The sequence below is a fragment of the Scophthalmus maximus genome, chromosome 20, assembly GCF_022379125.1.
Source record: "Scophthalmus maximus strain ysfricsl-2021 chromosome 20, ASM2237912v1, whole genome shotgun sequence".
Classification (NCBI taxonomy): Eukaryota; Metazoa; Chordata; class Actinopteri; order Pleuronectiformes; family Scophthalmidae; genus Scophthalmus; species Scophthalmus maximus.
The window spans coordinates 2,171,483-2,193,854 of record NC_061534.1 but is presented as its reverse complement, the minus strand read 5'-3'; the positions used below and the strand labels follow the sequence as shown (position 1 = coordinate 2,193,854).

The 22,372-nt window shown below is 46.4% G+C and overlaps 2 protein-coding genes across 5 annotated transcripts; both read right to left on the bottom strand.

Moving 5' to 3' along the window:
* Window positions 1–132: 132 nt before the first annotated feature.
* LOC118285386 (coiled-coil domain-containing protein 152-like) lies at window positions 133–3,804 on the bottom strand. Of its 2 annotated transcripts, none has more exons than XM_035609010.2 (8): window positions 3,592–3,804; window positions 3,133–3,238; window positions 2,217–2,321; window positions 1,922–1,986; window positions 1,537–1,672; window positions 1,123–1,250; window positions 827–928; window positions 133–503 (listed from the first exon to the last, which is right to left on the bottom strand). In XM_035609010.2, exons 1-8 carry the CDS (start codon window positions 3,652–3,654, stop codon window positions 384–386), a joined length of 825 nt encoding a protein of 274 aa, XP_035464903.1. In that variant the 5' UTR covers window positions 3,655–3,804; the 3' UTR covers window positions 133–383. The 2 variants fall into 2 exon arrangements, with proteins under 2 accessions (XP_035464903.1, XP_035464904.1); XM_035609011.2 differs by having other exon boundaries at window positions 137–503; window positions 2,217–2,285; window positions 3,592–3,801.
* A 540-nt stretch (window positions 3,805–4,344) lies between these two features.
* On the bottom strand, window positions 4,345–20,075 carry ghrb (growth hormone receptor b). Of its 3 annotated transcripts, XM_047329545.1 has the most exons (9): window positions 19,895–20,071; window positions 15,561–15,669; window positions 9,430–9,565; window positions 8,454–8,626; window positions 8,170–8,348; window positions 7,922–8,066; window positions 7,072–7,162; window positions 6,809–6,878; window positions 4,345–6,705 (listed from the first exon to the last, which is right to left on the bottom strand). In XM_047329545.1, the coding sequence occupies exons 2-9, from the start codon at window positions 15,658–15,660 to the stop codon at window positions 5,857–5,859; spliced, it is 1,743 nt and encodes a 580-aa protein (XP_047185501.1). In that variant the 5' UTR covers window positions 15,661–15,669; window positions 19,895–20,071; the 3' UTR covers window positions 4,345–5,856. The 3 variants fall into 3 exon arrangements, with proteins under 3 accessions (XP_047185501.1, XP_047185503.1, XP_047185502.1); XM_047329547.1 differs by lacking the exon at window positions 15,561–15,669 and having other exon boundaries at window positions 8,170–8,343; window positions 19,895–20,075; XM_047329546.1 differs by lacking the exon at window positions 15,561–15,669 and having other exon boundaries at window positions 19,895–20,069.
* Between the last annotated feature and the right edge of the window lie 2,297 nt (window positions 20,076–22,372).

The following is a 22,372-nucleotide window of genomic DNA, read 5'->3' as shown; positions in this document are numbered from 1 at the left end:
AAACTTTAAATCAGCAGAAGAGAAGTGAAAAAGTGAAATGTGTCCTTCGAATGAAAAGGAGATAAACAGGTTTAATTCCTTGAACGGGACTGAACTACCTCCCCCCCTCCCCCCCGCCTCCCCTCCCTGCAGGCGTCTGATTGGATTAAAGCATTAGACAGGTATACGGCCTGTCTAAGTGTTTTCTCTGCACACTGGTCACCTGACGGTGACACTGCCGGGTGTGACTGTGCATCAGAACCAGTGGAGGTAAAATAAATGATCTGTGACATGAGTCGACACTGAAACTACAAAGCTATAAAGTTGAAAACACTTTGGTTACTTCTGTTCCCCGCCGGGCAGAGGTCAGCAGAGCTCGTTGGCGTCGCTGACCTCGAGGCAACCTAGACCTTCCTCCTCTTCAGGCGGCTGTCGTTGGTGCGCTGGTTCTCTTCCAGCTCCTTGATTCTCTGACGCAGGGCCGCAATCTCCTTGTTCTTCTCCTCCTGGAAGAGCTGCAGCTTCTAAAGGATCACACACACACACACACACACACACATTTCTCAGAACTAGACAGCAATAGCTGACCGTGACGACCTCTACACATACCATCCACTGGTTTAAGCCATTTCATATTTGGTGCATTGTTATTATTGTGTGCACAGACTGTTTGAGTGTGTTGTGCTATTTGAATAATTGCAAGTGCAACTTCTTCCAGGTCTGCAACAAATGTTTGTTTTTTTTAACATCGCCACAATTTCCCAGACCTGGCGGTGATGTTGAAGATCCATAAAGAACAAAGAGAAGGAGGACGTGGATGCGATCGGCTCCGTGTTGAGCTGCTCACCCTCTTGAAGACGCTCGGAGGAACAAGACTGGATCCTTGCTGCTGCAGCTGCTGCTGGCTCCACTGGGCCGAGCTCTGAACTCTGGCTAACTTCGTACCAAACTGACAAAACGTACAGAGCAAAGCAGCAACGCACTCAGTGAAGCGGAAGAATACCTTTCGCCAAGAGACCTCTGCAAACTTATCTGGCAAATTATTACATTGTGTTCAAGAGAAGAGAAAAGGAAAACAAACTGCAGACCACAGAATAGAAAAAGGGAACTTGTGTAGTTGTTGTTGTAGCTTCTTTCATTCACCTCCATTTGTAACTTGAGGATCTCGCTCTGCCTCTCCCTCTCCTGATCCCTCAGCCTCTTCTCCATCTCCTCCAGATCCAGATCCTTCTTCTCCAGCAGCTCCTTCACTTCGGCGTCTTTGGCTTCCACTGTCAGGGAAAAGACAAGGGAAGGGAAGGAAAAGAAAGAACAGGACAGGGAAGTGAAGTGAAGGACGACAACAACAGGCACAAGGCAAACGAAGGCTTTTGTTTTTCTCTTTTTTTTGACTAATTCCATTTCAGAGGTCAAGGTGAAGTTTTCAGGAATAATTATGAAACTACAACTATAATGTCGCTTGATCAATGTTTCACTGAAAACCGGACTCAGCAGGTGAACTGTGCATCATATAGAAAACACACTGTGACGTGTGACGTGTGACGTGTGACCTCTTACACTGACTGAATCTGTCCCTGTGAGCGAGCTCCACCTCCCTCCGGCACCGCTGCCTCACGGCCTCCAGCTCCCTCTGGTGTCCGTCTTCTTCTGTCGCCATGTCCCTGAGCAGCCGACGAACCTCGGCCTCTCCGTCCTGACACACACACACACACACACACAGACACACACACACACACACACAGACACACACACACACACACACACACACACACACACACACACACACACACACACACACACACACACACACACACACACACACACACACACAGACACACCACACACACACACACACACACACAGAGAGAGGTCACACACCACATCACTGTAACACTATGGCGACTTGTGTCAAATCTTGTCTCTGGCTTCATTCTGTCCTCACCTCCGCTCTCCTCTGGTTCTGTCTCTTCAGGTCCATCGTGTCCTTCTTCAGTCTCTCATTCTCCACTGCAACATGAACAGAATCTTTATAGAATATTTACTCAATGAAAGACACTTTACTGTATAAACATCATCAGTACAACAGCAACACCCTTATATCCAGAAGAAGCAGAAGACTCTTTATTCTTCTGTAACTTCACTGTTCGCTTCAGGAACATATTCTCTCTTGCTGACAAACACTAATGTGTGGGTTTTATGTTTTATGTGATTTGTGTTCAGCTGGTGATTATCTTCACCTCTGAGGTTGCACTGCTCCTGCAGAGTCTGCTGCAGCCGGTTCACCGTGACCAGGAGGACGTCTCGCTCTGCAACAGGTCGATCCACAGAGTTGGCAAACGTACCTGAATGAATTAACTCAAGAGGAGGCAGAGAGTTTATACAACCACTGAAATGTATTTTTAAATGTTTTATTTTCTATGGTTAGAAACTTACTTATAACCGTATATGATACTAAATCTTACCCTTACAACCTACCTTACAAATTATTGTAAAATCTGTCTGAGCAAATAATAACCAACCGCCTGACACAGTGAAATTATGTTTTAACATGTATTACATTACATTTTGTCCAAAGCAACTTCCAACTATCGATATTTGACAATATCAGAGCATTAAGAGCCATGTCTAAGGGGCCCACACTGGATTTTAGCCATGCCCTGACCTGGAATCAAACCCTGACCTTCTGTACCACAGTCAGTGGTGTAACCCACTAAGCACTACATGCATCAGCCCACTTTTTCACTTAAGAAGTGTTAATATATTCTTTTCTCCAAGCATCCAGGAAGTAGCAGGCTAAAATTCATAACTCTGACACAACAGTCAGAACTGTGGTGTGGTGATGTCACCAGCAGAGGGAGACAAATAGTCACTAAACCAGTCTCCACAAGGTTCAAATCCAAAAATTCTCTTTTTAACACAGATACTGACACATTCGCAGCTTCAGTAAGTGATTGCACATGCACTTGCACTATTTTATGCACATTTTTTATATTTATATTCCTTATTCTTTTATAGTTTTGTAGTGCTGATATTTTTTAAAAATATTTTGTAAGGTGTGTTTTGCGACTGATTCCCTGCTGCTGCAACACCGCGGTTTCCCAGTGTGATATTAATAAAGCACATTCATCTGGCTAGGAGAAATAAATCACACACCGTCAGTGAGACTTTTCTCTTTGGTCTGATGGAATTTAAGGAGTCGCGTCGCCTCCTCCAACGTGACCTCCAACAAGTTGTTTTTGCCGTTGACCTCCGTGATCGTCTGTTGGATTGAAAATAAAAATAATAACACAAAGTTATGAATGCACCATCAGTGTGAGTGTATTCATTCAATACATCAGTATTAGGTCAGTGTCTATTAAACAGGTTTTCATGGTTAGCTTTGTTACGCTATGGGTCTTTGTATTGTTACCTGTGATTTGGCAACTGTAACGCAATAAATGTATTGTTCATCTGTCTAACTGTTGATATGGAAAAAGAACTGTACAGTTAGAAATGGAGAAAAATCAGCAACATCAAGTAAAATACTTTGATTGTTGTCTGGAAGGAAACAACAGCAAAATCAAATATGCCATTGATTAGCTTGCACGCTAGCTAGCTAGCTAGCTAGCTCACCTGCTCCAGCTGAGCGAACTCGTCCAGGAACTCGTCCAGATTCACACAGTTTGACTTCAACATCGCGTCGGTCCGACGAACAGAAACTTCCCGAAAGCAAAAGAAGTGATGAACGCTCTGGTGTTGGAGCTCGTGTTTCGTTAATATCACATAAGCGCTGAGCTACAATAAATGAGAAGTCCTCTGTAGCTGCTATGGCTAAAGCTAAAGCTAGCTCGCATGTAGCTACGTGAGCTCAGGAGGATGAAAATATTTGATTATATTCATTAAAATTCAGAGAATCTATTAAAAATATATTATTAATAATTAATTAATATGTTGAGCTGGTTACATTTTTTGATGTTGTTATATTTTCATAATTAATATTTACTTAACGTTTCAGCGCAAAATATGGAAAATTAGAAAATATTTTCACAAAACAATTTATCAAAACATCCCTTTAATTAATTTTATTTAGATTTAGATTTGGATTTAGATTTAAATGTATTAAAATGTGTATGTACATGTAGCCTTGGAGATTAAAAGGTTTTTACAATTAACCTATTCATTTTCACTTCATTTACATTTGAACGCAGTACATTTATTAAAAATGAAGTTCAATTTACTACTGCCAGTTTAATCAAGCAAACATAGTTTTACTTATTCCTCCTTTAAAGAAGGATATTCCTCTATTTACAAAAATCAAATTCAGACATCTACAGTCTTTGTGGAAACTATAAAACTGGCGGAGATTAATTACAAGACAAGACGAGCAAAAGTATGAAAATTGTTTATTTGTAACTAACAGCTCGAATGCAAATAACTGAATAAAATTCTAAATGACAATGTAGTACTACCATTTAGTGTTAACCAGAAAGCAAATTTAAAAAACAAACTTGAAAAGTCCATGCATTAAAAGATAAAATATAATAAAATAAAAATACTGTCTGACGTAGCTGTTACGATTTCCCCAGAAAAAATCATTTCAGCTGTCAGCTCTGAAAACATTTCACAGTTTTCACCATGAATGAAGAAATCTATGTGTAACGGGAATAAACTACGGCAAGCATTTCAAAATGTTATGCTCCAGTCGATCATTGTTACATGCAGCTCGTGCTTGATTTCTCTTTTTCACGTGTCGGCGACAACACGATAAGACCGAGTATTAAACAAGCAATGGCTTACTCATTAGTCACATTGCCACTGTGGCAATATTGATGTTAAAGCATGAAAAGGAATGAAAAAAAACACACGTATGATTCATTGAAAAAATACGGTGGCTGATTATTTTTTCCTGATTGAAAAAAAAAAGTACAAAATGTTAAGAACAAAACACGTGAAAGTATATTTGAAGCTGCACTTGTCAATACTTTTTTTTTTAATATCAAAATGTGTTGAAATGACTATGTGAAAGGGAACTCTCTTATCTCGACTCTACAGACGTGGTTGTTGAACATAGTGGAGAATTTAGCAGCTAAGAGTCCGTCTCGTCCAAAAGTACCTGGAACCTTTTTCTTCCCAGGGAGAAGTTTCCTGCGGCTACGACACGCTGTTCCACTCTGACCACCAGGTGGCGTCGATGGCACTTTCATAAAGTTCTAATCCCCTGAGCAGGAACGTTTGGGTGGGGGGCGGGAATAAAAAGATTTCCCTGGAACTAAATTCTCTGCAGTGGAAACACACACTTCCTGCAAAGGTTCCTCCTCGTTCCTCGGGTGAAGCGAGATTTAAGAGCCAGGTATTTTTTTTTAATGGGAGACCAAACCTCAGCTAAAAGAAATAACAGACATGCGACTGCAAACAGTGCAATTGCTCATTGGCCTGCAGGAAGTGCAAAGGCAACGGTTTGCGAGCACCTCAGACCCCGAGACCACTTCATGAGGTGTTGATACGGATTGTTCTGTCCTCTAGTTGTCGCCGGCGAAGATGGTTTTTCGTGTCGCGTCGCGTTGCAGTCCTGTTTTTGTTTGTGAGTCAGGGTATTTGAATGTTTTACCTGATTTCCAGCCTCCACCTGTGTGTTATTTCCCTTTTTAATTTCCTTTTTTACAACGGCAGTAAAACACATTCTTGTGCACCTCTTGGTCATAAATACCAAACTTACTGCCATGTGGGGGGGGGGGGGGGCTGCCCCAGATGGGCTCCCTCAACTATTTTGGGGCGAGCTGACGTTCACAAACACAACCTCGGGAATATTAAATTTCCAAGACCCTTCCTGAGCGTATATCTCTGCCTTTTGAATTGAATGGTCTTAATTATTTATTTTCACGACCCCACCTCTGACCTCTACGGCGTCACGCTTCCCATCAGCTCGGGGGTCAGGTAGCCGTCTGGCACGGCCACGGCCTTTGGGATTATGAGCTGCGGGGCCGGTGTCGGTGTCAGCAAGAGGCTGTTCTGTACGTCGACACCCTCCACCACGGTGTAGACGGGGGCGGAGGCGAGCGAGGACACGGCGGTGGCGTCTGATTCGTGGTAAGGACACGGCGAGGAGCTCGCGCGGCCTCCCGCCGGGTCCGCCGTGGACAACTTTGCGCTCAGCTTCCCCGCGTTGAGCTCAGAGGTGTAGCCGCCGTGATCCGCATTTACCGCCAGCAGCTGAAAATCGTTCTTTTCTTTCCCCTTGTCCGCCGTCGTGTCTCTGGAGGCGGTTCCCTCCGCCTCGGCGCGATCCTCGGGCGACAGCAGCACTTTGCCGGAGGAAATGACCTCGCTCACCTGGGTGTACAAGGCCTCCCTGCCCGGAGCCACCAAAGGAGGCTCCGCCGCGGTCGGGCTGCTCGGCTCGGACGCCGCCGCCGCCGCCGCCGCCGCCGCCGGGCACGACGGCTCCCCGCCGAGGCTTCGGTTCGGGATGAGGGGGAGGAAGGGCGACACTTCCGGGTCGACGGGGAGATCCGGGTCGCAGCAGCTGGCGCGGCCCGAGTCGTCGTCCCTGAAGCCGACGGAGAGCGGCGAGCAGTTGGAGGACAGGGAGCGGTCCACGAGGCAGTCCGTGTCCCGCTCCGTCAGCCGGTCGCCCTGCTCCTCCATGTCCAGGTCAATGAACTCCACCCAGGGGTCGCTGTTGTACAGCTCGGGCCTCAGGTCGGGGGGGGCCCCCAGGATGGACGTCAGCTCTCTCAGCTTCCCTTTCTGATGAGATGCAGGAAAATAAGAGACAACAATCAGCTGATGAGTAATGTGAGCACCACTTCACACCCAGCCTGCTCACTTCAACCGGTGTGTGTGTGAATACCTTAAGTAGCTCCGGATCAATTCCTCTGATTTTAGGTCCGGGAACAGGAGGCAAAAGAATAAACATCAACCTGAGGGAAGAAAAAAAACACAATTTCACATGAATAAGACATAAACGTAGACGTTCAGACTATTTCACTGATGAACACGTTTGAATACAGACACATCCTGTTCACAGTCACACAGAGACACTTGTCACCGAGCAGCCGACAATCCAGTTCAGGCACAGAAAGATAAAATGAAAGTACAGTGAAAATGACTTACTTTTCCTGCTGCGATATGAGGACCAACATCAGGATGGCCACTAAACACAAGGCACCGAAGATGAGCAGAGCCAAGACCGGGAATCTGGACACTGAGAACGGAACAAATACACAAATTCACAACCGTTAAATCAAACTGAAGAAGAGAAACTCAAGGATATGATCATGTTTTAAATTGATAATGTGCAACTCACAAAAGTAATGTAACCATTTAAGACTTTAAAGCCCCAGTGTGTAATTTTTGTAATTTTTCAGGCGGCACCCGGTGGTAAAGATGCAACACTGCAGCCAACTGAGCGACCGACAGGGGACACTTTATGGTGGCGCGCCGCTGATTCCATTTCCGGTTTCCGGCAGCGTCCGATAATTCGTATTCTGGACCGTTTGGTTCAACAACCGTATTCAACACGGCGTAGAAACGTGGAGACTCACACGGAGGTCGGGTCACCTCATGGAACTGTATTTAACTCATATATGAACACAGAGTTATGGACAATATGTTCAATTTCTGTGAATAAGTTCTTTTCAATATTACACACTGTAGCTTTAAAGTAAAGGAACCTTTTCTTTAATGTCATGCACCTTGAGTCAGATTCAGAACCGTCCCTGGTTGTGTATCTTGTGTAATTATCATTTTTATTATTTCCAATGATGATGATGTTACAGAAGCACAATGCTGCTTTTGTCCAAAATAACTTTGAGACACAAAGTTTTTTCTGTGGCCAAATTCTCAAATATTCAGGCACAAATTGGGCGACGGTGGCAACGGTTGCGCACCTTCCAGAAGATCACGCAGATAATGAATACATAATTAAGACAGTGATACATTCGACCCAGTCTGTGGTCGTTACCTTTCGACGGGACGTGGACGAACACGGAGTCGCTGAATTCTCCGAAATCTTTCCCGGCGAACATCTTGCACCGGACCCGCACCTCGTTGTCGACGTTGGTCTGGAGCCCGTACAGGTAGCGGTGCGTGCTCCTCACCAGGTCCACCTGCGGTGACGGAAACCAATTCACGTTCAGACACCAGAAATTACACGATTTGTTTTACGAGTCCTGGATCCGGAACGAGAGAAGAAGGAGAAGAGACACTCACGGCCTTCCACCGGTCGGAGGCGACGTCGCGGTGTTGCACCTCGTACTGCAGCCTCATCCAGCCCGTCTCCACGTCGGCCGACTGCGGCGGCGTCCAGCTCAGCAGGACGTCGTAGTGAGTTCCCGTCACGCTCACGTTCAGCAGCGTCCAGTTGAGGTTGACCGGAGGATCGGGCTGCACTGCAGAGCGGGGAGCAACGGATTAGAAGTTTCCCGCCTTCCGGGGGAGCGAAGACAAACGAACTTTGCCAGCGAAGAGATCAGTGGAACGTGACAAAGACTCACCGATGTCCTGAACGTCCAGCTGGATCTCGTCGTAGAGGACGGCCCGGTCGGCCGAGCGGAGCTGCACCCTGTAGTTCGTCCACACGTCCGTGTGGTTCTCGTTGAAGAAGCACTCGTTGGGCCGCTCGGTGCTGTAGTGGGGACACTCGCTCCAGGCCTGGGCGAGGAACGGCCTGCGAGGCGGCAGGACAAGACGGCGTGGATGAAGGGGCGGAGCACAACATGACCATTGCACATCGAGGGTTGACAGTGAGCTGCGTGATAACTACTCCGATGAGAGTGTTTGTGCAGTAGCCCGATAAAGCGTCTCATTCCATATGTGTAAAGAGTAACTTCACATACAATCTACTTATTCTGTTATGTTTGTTGCAAAGGAACTTTTTCTTTCTATCCGTTGTCTTCAATCTGGGTGCCATGCTTTTTTGTTTTTTCTCCGGAAAATGTCGGGGAAAATTGGTTCCGGACGTTTTCCGGAGTTTGCGAAGAACGCAGCAGGAAGTCGTCGGAGTCGGACGCGTTCACACCGACAGCGGAAAAGTTCCAGGACATTCGGGCGAGGGGGGCGGGGCCTGGGTCGGCGAGCGGCCCCCCCAACTCGCTGGCCTTAAATCTCCCACAGATTTAGGTCCCGAGCAACGTTTCTCACAAACAGCCCCTCGGGAAGAGCTCGGGGGAAATGTTCGGAGCACGTGAAGATGTACACTAAATGTACGTTACAACTTCAGATCATCGTTTGTTTTCTGTGATTATCTCATCATGCACGTGAATGTTAACGCCCACACACACTAAACACTACATTTCATGTATCATTATATATTTTTTTTCCCCCTTTCTAGTAATTTTCCCTCTGTGGTTTAAAAGAAAGAAACTGCAAAGCCAGATTTCCTTGAAAGCACAGAGGAGCCACATGTTCTCCTCACAGCACTGGCCACGTCCCCGTCCCCCCCGTCCCCCCCCCCCCCCCCCCCCCCCTCACTTTTTGTTATAGTAGAATAAGCGCAGGGCTCCGGGCTCAGACAGGTTCTGGAAAGCGCCGACATTCCATCTGCAGCGGAAAGTCTCCATGTTGGTGGAGACGCAGCCGGCGAGGTGTGGGCGTCTCTGGGCCAGATCTGCAGGGAGAGACAATAATTACACATCTGATCCCCCTCCCCCCTCCTCCTCCCTCCCTCCTCCCTCCTCCCTCCCCCTCCTCCCTCCTCCCTCCTCCTCCCTCCCTCCTCCTCCCTCCTCCTCCCTCCTCCTCCATCCTCCCTCCCTCCTCCTCCCTCCTCCTCCCTCCCCCTCCTCCATCCTCCTCCTCCCTCCTCCATCCTCCTCCTCCTCCCTCCCCCCCCCCCCCCCACCATCCTCCCTCCCCCTCCTCCATCCTCCCTCCTCCTCCTCCCTCCTCCTCCTCCTCCTCCCTCCTCCTCCTCCCTCCCTCCTTCTTTCTTTCTCTCCCTCTTTTAATGCCGCAAACATCTGTTTCGCTCTCTTGTGCAGCTGTTATGGCTCCACCGCTCGCCCGCCAGGGACACGACGATAAGTGTAACCCAACTCCAGCCACGGGGCAAACTTTAGCGTTTTCCTGGAAGTCTTTTTAACTGCTGGAGAGTTCACTGCCACGGCTGTCGTGGAATAAGGCTTTTTGGCTTCAGCCCCCCGTTCTCAGAAACAGTTCTCAGTTTTACTGGCTGCGTTAAACTCAAACAGTGTGTGTGTGTGTGTGTGTGTGTGTGTGTGTGTGAGTGAGTGATTGTGTGTGTGTGTGTGTGTGTGTGTGTGTGAGAGTGTGTGAGTGAGTGATTGTGTGTGTGTGTGTGTGTGTGTGTGTGTGTGAGAGTGTGTGTGAGTGATTGTGTGAGTGATTGTGTGAGTGTGTGTGATTGTGTGTGTGTGTGTGTGTGTGAGTGTGTGCGGAGAGGTTCTCTTCAGAGCTGTGTTCACACTCCTACCATAAACGGTCGGTATGCAGGATCTACAGGAGTGAACCGTTGATTGTTGCACAATTCATACAGAGAAAAACACTTTGTGGCGGATGTTGAGAAAGCTCCAGAAAGATCGAGGAAAAACCAAACAAGCAAAGTATTTGATCTCTGGGAAAGGATTCTTTTTTTATTTCTTAATCGGCAGTGGCGCCAAACTGTCGGACTGGAATATTATGTGATGATATATTACTACAGTACCAAGGAAACCAGTCTACAATAATAATTGTATATGATAGTATCTCGTATAGAAGGGGAGTTCTTCTTTTCCAAACACTTTGTCCTCTTAGAACTGCTGCACTCCTCTTTTACGAATCCGTGATAATAGCGTGTACGTAATATGTCATAATAGTATGAATGCACATTTAATTTTCTCCTGAAAAGATGGAAAAAGGCCTGTAATGAGTTTAATATCATAATTTCACTCCGTGCTCTCTCTCATTATATCACCACCTCAAAGGGTCGAGTCACCCAAATGAACATATATTTTTGATTCAGACTATTGCGATTTCTTTCGTGGTCATTATCTGCGTAATTTACAGAAAAACACCATGAGCAGTTTTCACGAGGACAATTTCATTGGTGAAGAATGGATAGATAGATAGATAGATAGATATACAGATATATAGATATAGATAGATAAATAGATATACAGACAGATAGATAGATAGATAGATAGATAAAGATATATAGATATAAAGATATAGATCTTTCAACCACATCTCACAGCCTTGAGGGAAAAGATAAGTAGCTTTAATGTGGAAGAACTGGTCCTTTAAACAAAAAATAAACAGAGAACTTTGTCTTCTTCGTCTGTTTTTGATGTTTTTTCTCTGAAACGCTGCTCGTTACCGGGAGCAGTGATCGTCGTGATCAGTGATTCAGAGGAGACGAACACAACAACACAAGCCCGGGCTGGCCGAGGTTACGAGATGTGTCAGGACTGAGAGGCGGCACCGGGAGGCAGCGGATGATGAATACCTCTGGCCCGGCCCGCTCGGGGCGCTTCGCGGAAGGGGAGAGTTACAAGGGTCCCTATAAATAACCTGTTTACCATAACACCCCCCGACTCCTCCTCAGAACTGTGCTCGGCTCAGGATTTAGCGGAAAAATCAATTTGACACAAAATGCTGGAGCCAATCCCAGCTGACGTCGGGCGAGAGGCGGGGTTCACCCTGGACAGGTCTCCAGCCTATCACAGGGCCACATACAGAGACGGACAACCATTCACACCTACGGTCAATCTAGAGTCTCCAATGAACCTGACCCCATTCTCATGTCTCTGGACTGTGGGAGGAAGACGGAGAACCCGGAGAGAACCCACGCACACACGGGGAGAACATGCAAACTCCACACAGAAAGGCCCTGGTTGGTTCAAAACGGGACTCGAACCCAGAACCTTCTTGCTGTGAGGCGAAGGTGCGAACCACTACGCCACCGCGCAGCCCACGGCACGAGACCAGCGCAGGTAAATCACGGATGAAAGACTGAGTCACCGGGATATTGACATGTATGGTTCTTGACCTTGGGGAACAGCACAGTGGAACAGCGCTGGACTGGGACCATGGAATTTATTGGCCCATGCAGGACGTCCCACCACAATCAGTCGGGACAACACCCACCAGTCCACCGTCCTCGTGCTCCCCCTTAAATATACACACACCTGCTGTGCTGTTCTATTGGCCCATTCTCTGAAGTCAAAGTATCATTTCAAATGACACACAAGTGTGTTCATATTCTGGAGGAGTTTGACTTCCAAATGGACAGTGTGCTCTTTAAATTGTTATTATTTCATCCATAACTCAGCAATACAAGCCTCTTTTACTATAATTATTTCTTTCTCTCTTTTAGACAAACAATACAAATGTAAACAGTTCAGTTGTGGAGGTTCAAGTCACTGTATTAATATTAAAAACTGGGGAAATACGTAAAAATACATTGTAGGGGAATATTTACCGATGTATACATATATATAAAACGTTGATATATATATATATATATATATATATAAATATATATATATATATATATATATATATATATATATATATATATATATATATATATATATCAACGTTTTGCAACTGGTCAATGATGTCGACAAAAGGTGTAATCTTCCATTATGAGCATGATTTCTGAGATGCAGGGTTGTTTATCTGATGATACAGTTACTACTCCACTGCAGACTTTACAATCACATATTGTACAAACATGCATTTAAAATATAGAAAATGTGATGTTACACACAAATGACAAACGGACATGTTGGACGTTGTGTCGTCAGAATTCCCTGCCTGTACTTTCTAGTAAACTCAGGACGTTTTTTTCTTTTTTTGACGCTGTGGTTTTGCCACTTTGCAGTTTAACATCTGGTTGGGAGTTTTTCTTCCACTGGGACAAAGAGCGACAAAGGGAACAATAAGGGAAAGTGTGTTTTTGTACCGCGGTGTCTAACTCTCACATAGTTCCCGCTCGACGAAAACACACACACGACGACGACGACGACGACGACGTGTGTGTCGTGCACAACAACTTGGTCCTTGCAAAACCTGCAGGCTTTCATTTTTCGTGTGTGTGTGTGTGTGTGTGTGTGTGTGTGTTTGCTCAGCAGCTGCCGGGCAGAGTTCACTGCCGGTGTAAGTCAACATGCGAGCGAAGGACGTGGAGCTGCGTTCTGACACACGGTCATTAGAGCCACGGGGAAAAACACGTCGGACACACTACTGTCCAACGTGGATGTATCAATTTACAGAGGAGCAGAACGGGACCCCCCCCCCTCGCTCGGAGGAGGCGGCGAACCAACGCAACCCCGAACCGAGTAAACATGTTTACGGCACGACTCGTCTATTTCAGGGCGAAGCAAAACATCCTCGGTCTGTTTTCATGAGGCCAGATGTGTTTCCTGTCGGCGGTGTTTTCAATGAGAGCGCGGGGGGAAAGTACTTTCCCTTAAAAAGGGGGGGCCGACCCGTACGATCAGCAGGTAGACGAGCCGCGGCCTCTCCGCGATAATGAATGTGTGTTTTCCCCTTCGCAGCGTCCATTAACATCTGCACGGGGGCGGCCATTAAATCTCTGTTCCTGTGAGCGAACGTGGACATAGTCACATGTTCGGACATCAATCAAGCAGCGCTCCCGGGGGGGGGGGGCTCATCCTCTGCATTCATAAAAGCCATTTCCTTCCTTGGCTAAGTGCCACGGTGCTCTCATCAGCGATTCCACGTCTCTCACTGACCTAACACGCCTTTGATGGCAAAACATGGACAGAAGAAAACCCAGTTGTTTACAGATGAAAGTGACAATATGAGCGCTCTACTCGAGTAATGGTCCCCGGCAGATTCAAACCGTCGAACGCCTAATGATTGTTTTCATTATCGCATCATCTGTCGATTACTTCTTCTCGATTTAATCGATCATTTGTTTGGTCCATAAAATGGTGAAAAATGTCGATCGTGTTTCCAAAAAGCAGCAAGATGATGTTTTAGTTTTGTTCACACGCCAGAGATGTTCAGTTCACTGTCACAGAGGAGCAAAGAAACCAGGAAACATTCACATTGAAGACGCTGAAATCAGAGAATTATGACTTGAACCGATTAATCGATTATAGAAATTGCTGTTAATTGAATGAATTCATTCTGTGTTTGCACCGGCAGGGGAGATCAGACAAATGAGCCTTACGGCTACGACGCGCTGTTCCGCTCCAGTCCACCAGGAGGCGGTGACGCGGGAAAACTACAGAACAACGATGACGCTTATACGTTCAAATTCAAATCGCGCCAAAGAAAAGAAACGAGCAAGAGTGAACAAGCATGTTCAAAAGAAAAAGACGTAAAGCAACGAAAACAGATTTCACGAGCTCTCACGGAGATTGACGGTCTGAAAGTAAAACGCAGGAGCGCTCGACCAACCGGGCATCGTCAGCGCTGGAAGCCCCCGCCTCAGAGGTTCCTGTATTGAGGGGACGCCCCCCCCAGCCCAGCTTAACAACGAGCGGGAACTCTCCACAAAGCTCCATCAAGCCAAGGGGAGATGAAGATTCAGGTACAAATGCTAATAAGTGGGGGAATGTATGTGCTTGTAGGTATTAAACATGATCAATGAACATCCGTGAGATCCTGAACATGATGAACTAATATTTGTTCTTCGGCAACACGTTGAAGTTGCTCCTCCCAACTTTGGGCGAGCAGCCAGACCCCCCCCCCACACACACACCAATTTAAATCACTCGACAAAATTGGAGACGCAGGCAGCGATTCAGAAATCTGCAGGTCGTTACACGTTGGCAAGCGTCGCTGCCAAGTTCGCGCGCGCGCGGGAAGTAAAAGAAAAAAATAATTAAATAAAAAATCCCACTTGAGCCGCCTGGCGCTCAACTGGATTTACACAAACAAGCTGGTCGGCTTCGCGAAACAGGCACGAGGACGCACACACCTGCCGGAGCACGGACGCCGCCTTCCATCAATCAACTAGCACGAGAGAGAAAAACAGAACCACAAGAAGAAGAGTTGGAGTTCAGCTCGCGGCTCCGCCCACCGTCCCAAGAGCTCGAGGCCGGGCGCCAGACGCCGAGGCGGTGCCGACCTTGTTTACTACTGTGGATAAAACATATGAATCGTGTATGCAAATACACCAGGCCTTTCCCATTGCCGCCGAGGCACTGTTGAGTTTCTAAAGGAGGTTGGAGGGGTGTGGGGGGGGGGTGTGGGGGGGGGGGGGGGGGGGGCGCCGCACAAACAGCTTTGCATTGTTCGCAGCGCTCTCTGCTCTCTGCTCTCCAGAATTCCTGGGAAGCCACTTCACTGGAAATGTGCTTGGCCGTTGGTTCTCGTGTGTGTGTGTGTGTGTGTGTGTGTGTGTGTGTGTGTGTGTGTGTGTGTGTCTCTCTCTCTGTGAGAGCGCCGCGCTGTTGTGCAACACATTTTCTTCAATATTCGGCGACTGCGCTGCAAGCTGCTCGTGGGCTTTTTCTCTGGCAAACGCGGCAAACGTTCTCCTGTGGCCCCCAATGACAAAGACATCGACATAAAGATCCATCTCAATTATTGAAGTGGAAGCCCGGGGCGCCGGGGGACACCACATGTCAAAGAGGAGCATCGGCAGACACGACAGACAGAACACAGACCATCTTCTCGTCACGTACCTCGCTCCGCGGCGGAGTCCAGCGCTGCGGCGGCGGCGGCGGCGGCGGCGAGGACGCGCAGGAGGAAGACGACCACGCCGAGGCCGGCGGCAGCAGCCATGGTGCCGAGCTGCGGAGGGAACATGTGGTGAATGTTAGTCGGTCCGTCCACACGGAGCCCACCAAGGCCCTGCCCACCACCACCATGAGAACAGGGACACTCCACCGCTCCTCAACCCTTCTTCTTTTTTTTTTCCCACACAAAAGACGAGAGGTCGACGAAACCGCGTGGACTCGTGGAACTCGTATCAATGTGCTTCAGATAAAAGGCCTTCAGCGGAACTCAAGTGAACTCTGGTCCCACTTTGCAAACGTTTACTTTCAATTGGACCACTTCAGGACGGAACCCCAAGAGACCCCTCGACACTCTGGGTGACTGGTTACGCAGGATTCGACAATGTGCTGATTTTAAAAAATCACCTGGCCTCAGAGTTTGGGCCCAGACTCCGCGGCCCGTCGGATGGACACTAATTCTTTAGAGGACGTCGGTGCACTTGACACGTGGAATCACTCACACCTCCATCATGTCCGCCAGCACCTGCCTCCACTTCAAATCACTCATTTCATACTTCCGTCCGAACTGCTGTTACCGTAAAGGAATTCAACTTGAACCAGCACAAATTCAAATGTGGGGACTTCTCCCCGACCGCCGTGGCCCCGTCATTGTCTCACTCGTCCGGCCACAGTTTCCCTCATTCTTTTCTCACGATGACATAAAAAGATCTATTATGTGGAGTTTTATCGCCGTTGCCAAATTGTGCGTAACGCCCTCTGTCCGTCCCGACGGCATCGCACCTCCGTTTGTGTGCCTGCCATGGGGGCGTGACGAGGGTGAAGTGCGTGCTGGTTGACTGGCGAACCCCAATCAGCCAATCAGAGCACGTTCCCACTTCAGTTCCCTCCGCCCTCCTCCATCTCAAGCGGCTCCACCGCTTCGCCTCCTTCGAAGACTTCGCTCGTCGTCGCCTGACACTCTCCGTTCCAACTTTTCAACCTCGTTTCCATTTCATACTCGTGAAAAGATAAATTCGGTTTACATCCACGAGCGCGTCCAGATCGTTCCAACATCTAACACCCGAACTTTAACTTCCACTCCAGAGTCTAAGTTTAACCTGCTGGACACTAACTCCCTTCAGGACTTCACACGGACACTTTCCTGCCATTTCCTTTTTTAAAAAAATCATACTTCACCTCCTCCTATTGTTTTCACCACCTTCACTTCAACTTGAACCTTCAACAACTGACACTTCATTAATGATGTTCAACTGCTTTGACACTAATTCATTCTCTTTATATATATTTACTATCATATTTTCATCTTACCTAAAATCTCCTCAGACTCATCATGAAAAGGCAACAGAAGGATTTCAAATGTTTCCAGCTGCTATTCATCCAGAAAATTGTATATTTCAATATTTCTTCCATTTGAAATACCATCAATACCATCAGCAGTGATACGACTGCTTAGTATACAGTAATACTAAGCAGTAGTATTACTGTACTAACGGCTATAAATTCGAACCCGAGCACGTTTTAACCATCTACACGATGGTGATAACCATCTTCCTCCTGCAGAGGATTCAGTTTTTGTTCTGAATATGAATATGACATCCGCCGCCCGGCAGCATCTCTGGGTTCCTGTCCACACGTGTGAAATCCATCCCGACGACACTCGGGGCCTCGTTTACATCTGGATCACTCATTTTAGGGATTCATATTCATATTTGTCTTCTAACGCAGAGCCTATGGATAAAATAAGTTGCACGAAATCGTTGTGGCTGCTCTCTTAGTGAGATAAAAGCCCAATAAAACCAGGCGAGGGATTTCCATAATCATATCCACCAACCGATGGACACAAGTATTTTAACGCCATCACGTCTTCCCACACGCGTTCTCCCACCCGGGCTGCTGCCCCTCCCTCCGGGGGGAAACTGTGCCGATGTCCCAGGCTGATAAGACCAAGCCACAGACTCAACTTACCGCTCAGATAAGCAGGTGTGGGCTCGGCCGTGCGGCGGTCGACGCTCAAGGTCAGGACACATGAGGTTTGGGACGAAGATTTCAGAAAGCGTTTCACTGCCACGTGGAATCATTCGCTTTCTTTTGTTTTCAACCTTTAATTCGGGGAAATACTTGTCGGAAGACTCCAGAGATTGTTCATCGTGTTAAAAAACAAAAAAAAGAAGCTTTAAATACGCAAATCAGTGTTTTCTATCAAATCAATATTCTCCACAAAACTGTCCCCGATTACTTTTGTATTCAACATATCACCCGTTCTCTTTCTTAAAACTTAAAACACCACAGAATCTGCATTTGCTTTCGTGACATATTGTCGTTACTTCACATCATCCGTGTTCAGTGTCACGTTGACTGTCGACGGGTTTGTAGAAGAAGAAGAAACCACGTGTGTGTGTGTGTGTGTGTGTGTGTGTGTGTGCGCGTGAGACCACCACAGCGTGAGAATGTGATATTATAAACAGATGTTTCACTTTGTCCAAACAGAAAAATAAATTCCTGGATGACGGTGGAAAAAAAAGGAGAGAGAAGCAGTTACTGTAACGGCTCGTGTGATATAAAGCTGTTGTCACGTTTTTTCACTCCTCGTTCACTGCGGAGGTTTATGTAATATTCATCTGATAATATGTCTCCATGTGCGTTTGTATCCATCGCAGGTTTGAATAGATGTTTGATTGTAAAGTGTTGTTTGTATCCAACATTAAATTAATCTGATTTGAAGCCATAAGGTGGGAAATTTTAAATATTTCAATATCATATTAGTTCCATAAAAAATACACTATGATTGTCAAAAACAACAAGGTAAAGCTGCGTTTTTTTTCTCCTGAATTTTCTTTTCTCTTTGTGTTGTGGCCATGTGAGGACAGAGGAACACGATGCAGCTGAGAATTCAACGCGTACGCCGGAGTGTTTTGACGGAGCAAACATGGCGGCGTACGCGTTAGTCGGGTCCACCTACGTAACTAGGATTAACTCATTCAAAGTTTACAAAAGAAAACATTGGTTCTTTGTTGCAGGTGATTATACACATATGCACATTATATTTAATTTCTGTGAAAAAGTTCTTCTAAATGTTACACACTGTAGCTTTAACGGTTCAAACTGTTCCAACCCCAAATGAATCCAGACAAAGAACTAATCCTTACCATCGCTACATGAATAAAAAATGTTTCAGCTCACTCCCTTGAAAGATAGATAGATAGATAGATAGATAAATACATAGATAGACATATAGATAGATAGATAAATACATAGATAGATAGATAGATAGATAGATAGATAGATACATAGATACATAGATAGACATATAGATAGAAAGATAGATACATAGATAGACATATAGATAGATAGAAAGAAAGATAGACATATAGATAGATAGATATAGAGATAGATATACAGATATATAGATACACAGATATATATAAAAAGATAGATAGATAGATATATAGATATACAGATAGATATATAGATATATAGATAGATAGATATACAGATAGATATACAGATATACAGATAGATAGATAGATAGATATATATATAGATATACAGATATATATATAGATAGATAGATAGATAGATAGATAGATAGATAGATAGATAGTTATATATACAGATATATATATAGATAGATATACAGATATATATATAGATAGATAGATAGATAGATAGATAGATAGATAGATAGATAGTTATATATACAGATATACAGATATATATAGATAGATAGATAGATAGATAGATAGATAGATAGATATATAGATAGATAGATAGATAGATATATAGATAGATATAAAGATAGATAGATATATATATATATATATATATATATATATATAGATATAAAGATAGATATACAGATATAGATCTTTCAACCACATCTCACAGCCTTGAGGGAAAAGATAAGTAGCTTTAATGTGGAAGAACTGGTCCTTTAAACAAAAAACGCAGAGAGAGCATCTACATATAGATATAGATACAGATAGATACTAGTTATTAGTAGTTGTTCTCCACCTGCAGACAGGTGGTTCAGACTTCAGACTCATTCATAGTAAACCGAGTGTCAGTGAAACTTCATCTGAACTCTTATTAATCAAACGAGTCGTTCTCTCCTCTGTTGTTCTGAAGGAGAGAACTGAGAACACACACACACACACACACACACACACACACACACACACACACACACACACACGCGCGCGCGAGCAGAAAGAACGAGCTGCTTGTTCAACCGGACTGTCAGACAGCGACCGGACAGAACCGCTGAGAGAAGAGACACTCACCGCTCGGTGCTCCGCGCTGCGTCCGACCAGCTCCTGAGTGGAGCTCCGTGTGTCCCCGCTCACACACTCTCTCACACACTCTCACACACACTCTCACAAACACACTCACACAACCAACCAACCAGGAATCTGTTCACACCAGATCCGGGACGCTGTCGAAGAAACGACGCTCCTGCGCCCTGTGCGGAGCCGCGGCAGCGCAGGGGCGGCAGAGGCGGCAGCGCAGAGGCGGCAGAGCAGGGGCGGCAGGAGCGGCAGGAGCGGCAGGAGCGGCAGCGCAGAGGCGGCGGAAGCGGCAGCGGCGGCAGAAGCGGCAAAGGCGGCAGAGGCGGCAGCGGCAGAGAGGTGAATGGCGCCATCTGCCGGCGCGTGTCTGAAAAACACCCAGCAGAGTTAGTTAAGTTTCCAAAAATGTGTTATTTGTATTTAAGTCGAGTCAAGTTTATTTATAAAGTACATTTCAAATACAACCACAGTCTCCTTCTCCTGAATCATCGGAGCTGAGATTTTTCTATGATTCAACATGAACTGTGACCTGTGACCTTCCTATCTGTAGGTCTTTATTAGGGCCCGAGCCCTTTTTTTTTTACCGATGCATCTTTATTTTTTACTTTGCGTCTGTGACTCGACACATCTCCCTGTTGTTGTGGGACCGATCGAGGTCGAGCTCATCTTCTGAATGTGGAGACGAACGGTGTCAAACTCTGCTCGTACGTCATCGAGCACAATGGAGCTCAAATGTCACGAGAGGGAACAAAAGAAAGAACACTGTGCACAACCTGCCCAGCGCACAACTGCAGATAAAGTTATGGCAGCTGCATTATGAAGAGAGAGGGTGTTGGACGTGTGTTCATCAGGTGAACACGAACACGACGGGTGTTTACTGGAGCAAGTCATTCTAGAAGTCGATGATGTGTGAGTCGACGGCCTCGAGCAGTCGAAGTCGTACAACAAGACAAACAGGACGGGAACTACTGTACCAACGTGGCCTCTTTGAAATCTAAAGAGTGTGTGAACCTTGTGTGTGTGTGTGTGTGTGTGTGTGTGTGTGTGTGTGTGTGTTGTCGACATGTGAGTGGGCGAGACTCACACGCACCATTGTGTCTGAACACCCACGGTAATGTGACACCACAAGCATCGAGACGCCTCCGACAGTTTCATCACACGTCAACCAAATAATATTTAATTTAATGTTACACAGTGGAAACAGAAAAAAACTGTCGTTGACCTCAGTTTTACAAAATACATGAATCTGTTATTGTACACACACGCAGACAGACAGACACGCAGACACGCAGACAGACACGCAGACACGCAGACAGACAGACAGACAGACACGCAGACACGCAGACAGACAGACAGACAGACAGACAGACACGCAGACAGACAGACACGCAGACAGACAGACACGCAGACAGACAGACAGACAGACAAGCAGACAGACAGACAGACAGACACGCAGACAGACAGACACACAGACAGACAGACACGCAGACAGACAGACAGACAGACAAGCAGACAGACAGACAGACACGCAGACAGACAGACAGACAGACAGACACGCAGACAGACAGACAGACAGACAGACACGCAGACAGGCAGGCAGGCAGGCAGGCAGGCAGGCAGGCAGGCAGGCAGGCAGGCAGGCAGACAGACAGACAGACAGACAGACAGACAGACAGACAGACAGACAGACAGACAGACAGACAGACAGACAGACAGACAGACAGACAGACAGACAGACAGACAGACAGACAGACAGACAGACAGGCAGGCAGGCAGGCAGACAGACAGACAGACAGACAGACAGACAGACAGACAGACAGACAGACAGACAGACAGACAGGCAGGCAGGCAGGCAGGCAGGCAGGCAGACAGGCAGACAGACAGTGAAATGATACTGTGGTGGTACTTGACTTCCATTTTGTGTCGCAGCGACTTCGCAGATTGAGATAAGGCAAATAAAATGTTAACCTTCGATCAGCCACGAGTTTTCAAATGGACGAGCTTTTCCTCTTCAGACCTGAAGAGTTGGAGGTCAAAAACTTATGATTTCAGAATTACTGGGGTCCTAAGAAATATTGGACCGGCCAGTAAATCCATACGTTAATTTTACTTTATGTGATTCTGACTCAGGCCGGGTGTCAAGTATTCAATATATCTCTTGTACTGAGTATGTAACATGTGTACGTGGAAATATACAGTACACGTGTGTGAGGACTCATGGAGATGATGGGAGGTGCAGGTGAGATGGTGGATGTCGCCCCAGGGGGAGACGTTCTCACTGCAGAGGCATGATTTAGCATTTTGCATTTTTTTCATTCTTGGATAGAAGAAGTCTCTCCACACACGACGACCCGCCTCATGTGGAGTGATAAAAACAGCATGAAGACAGGTCTGAACACACAGTGGAGCGACAGCTTGTGTCCTGTTCATGACCCATGCATGAGAAGTACACTAACACAACTACAGGCCTTT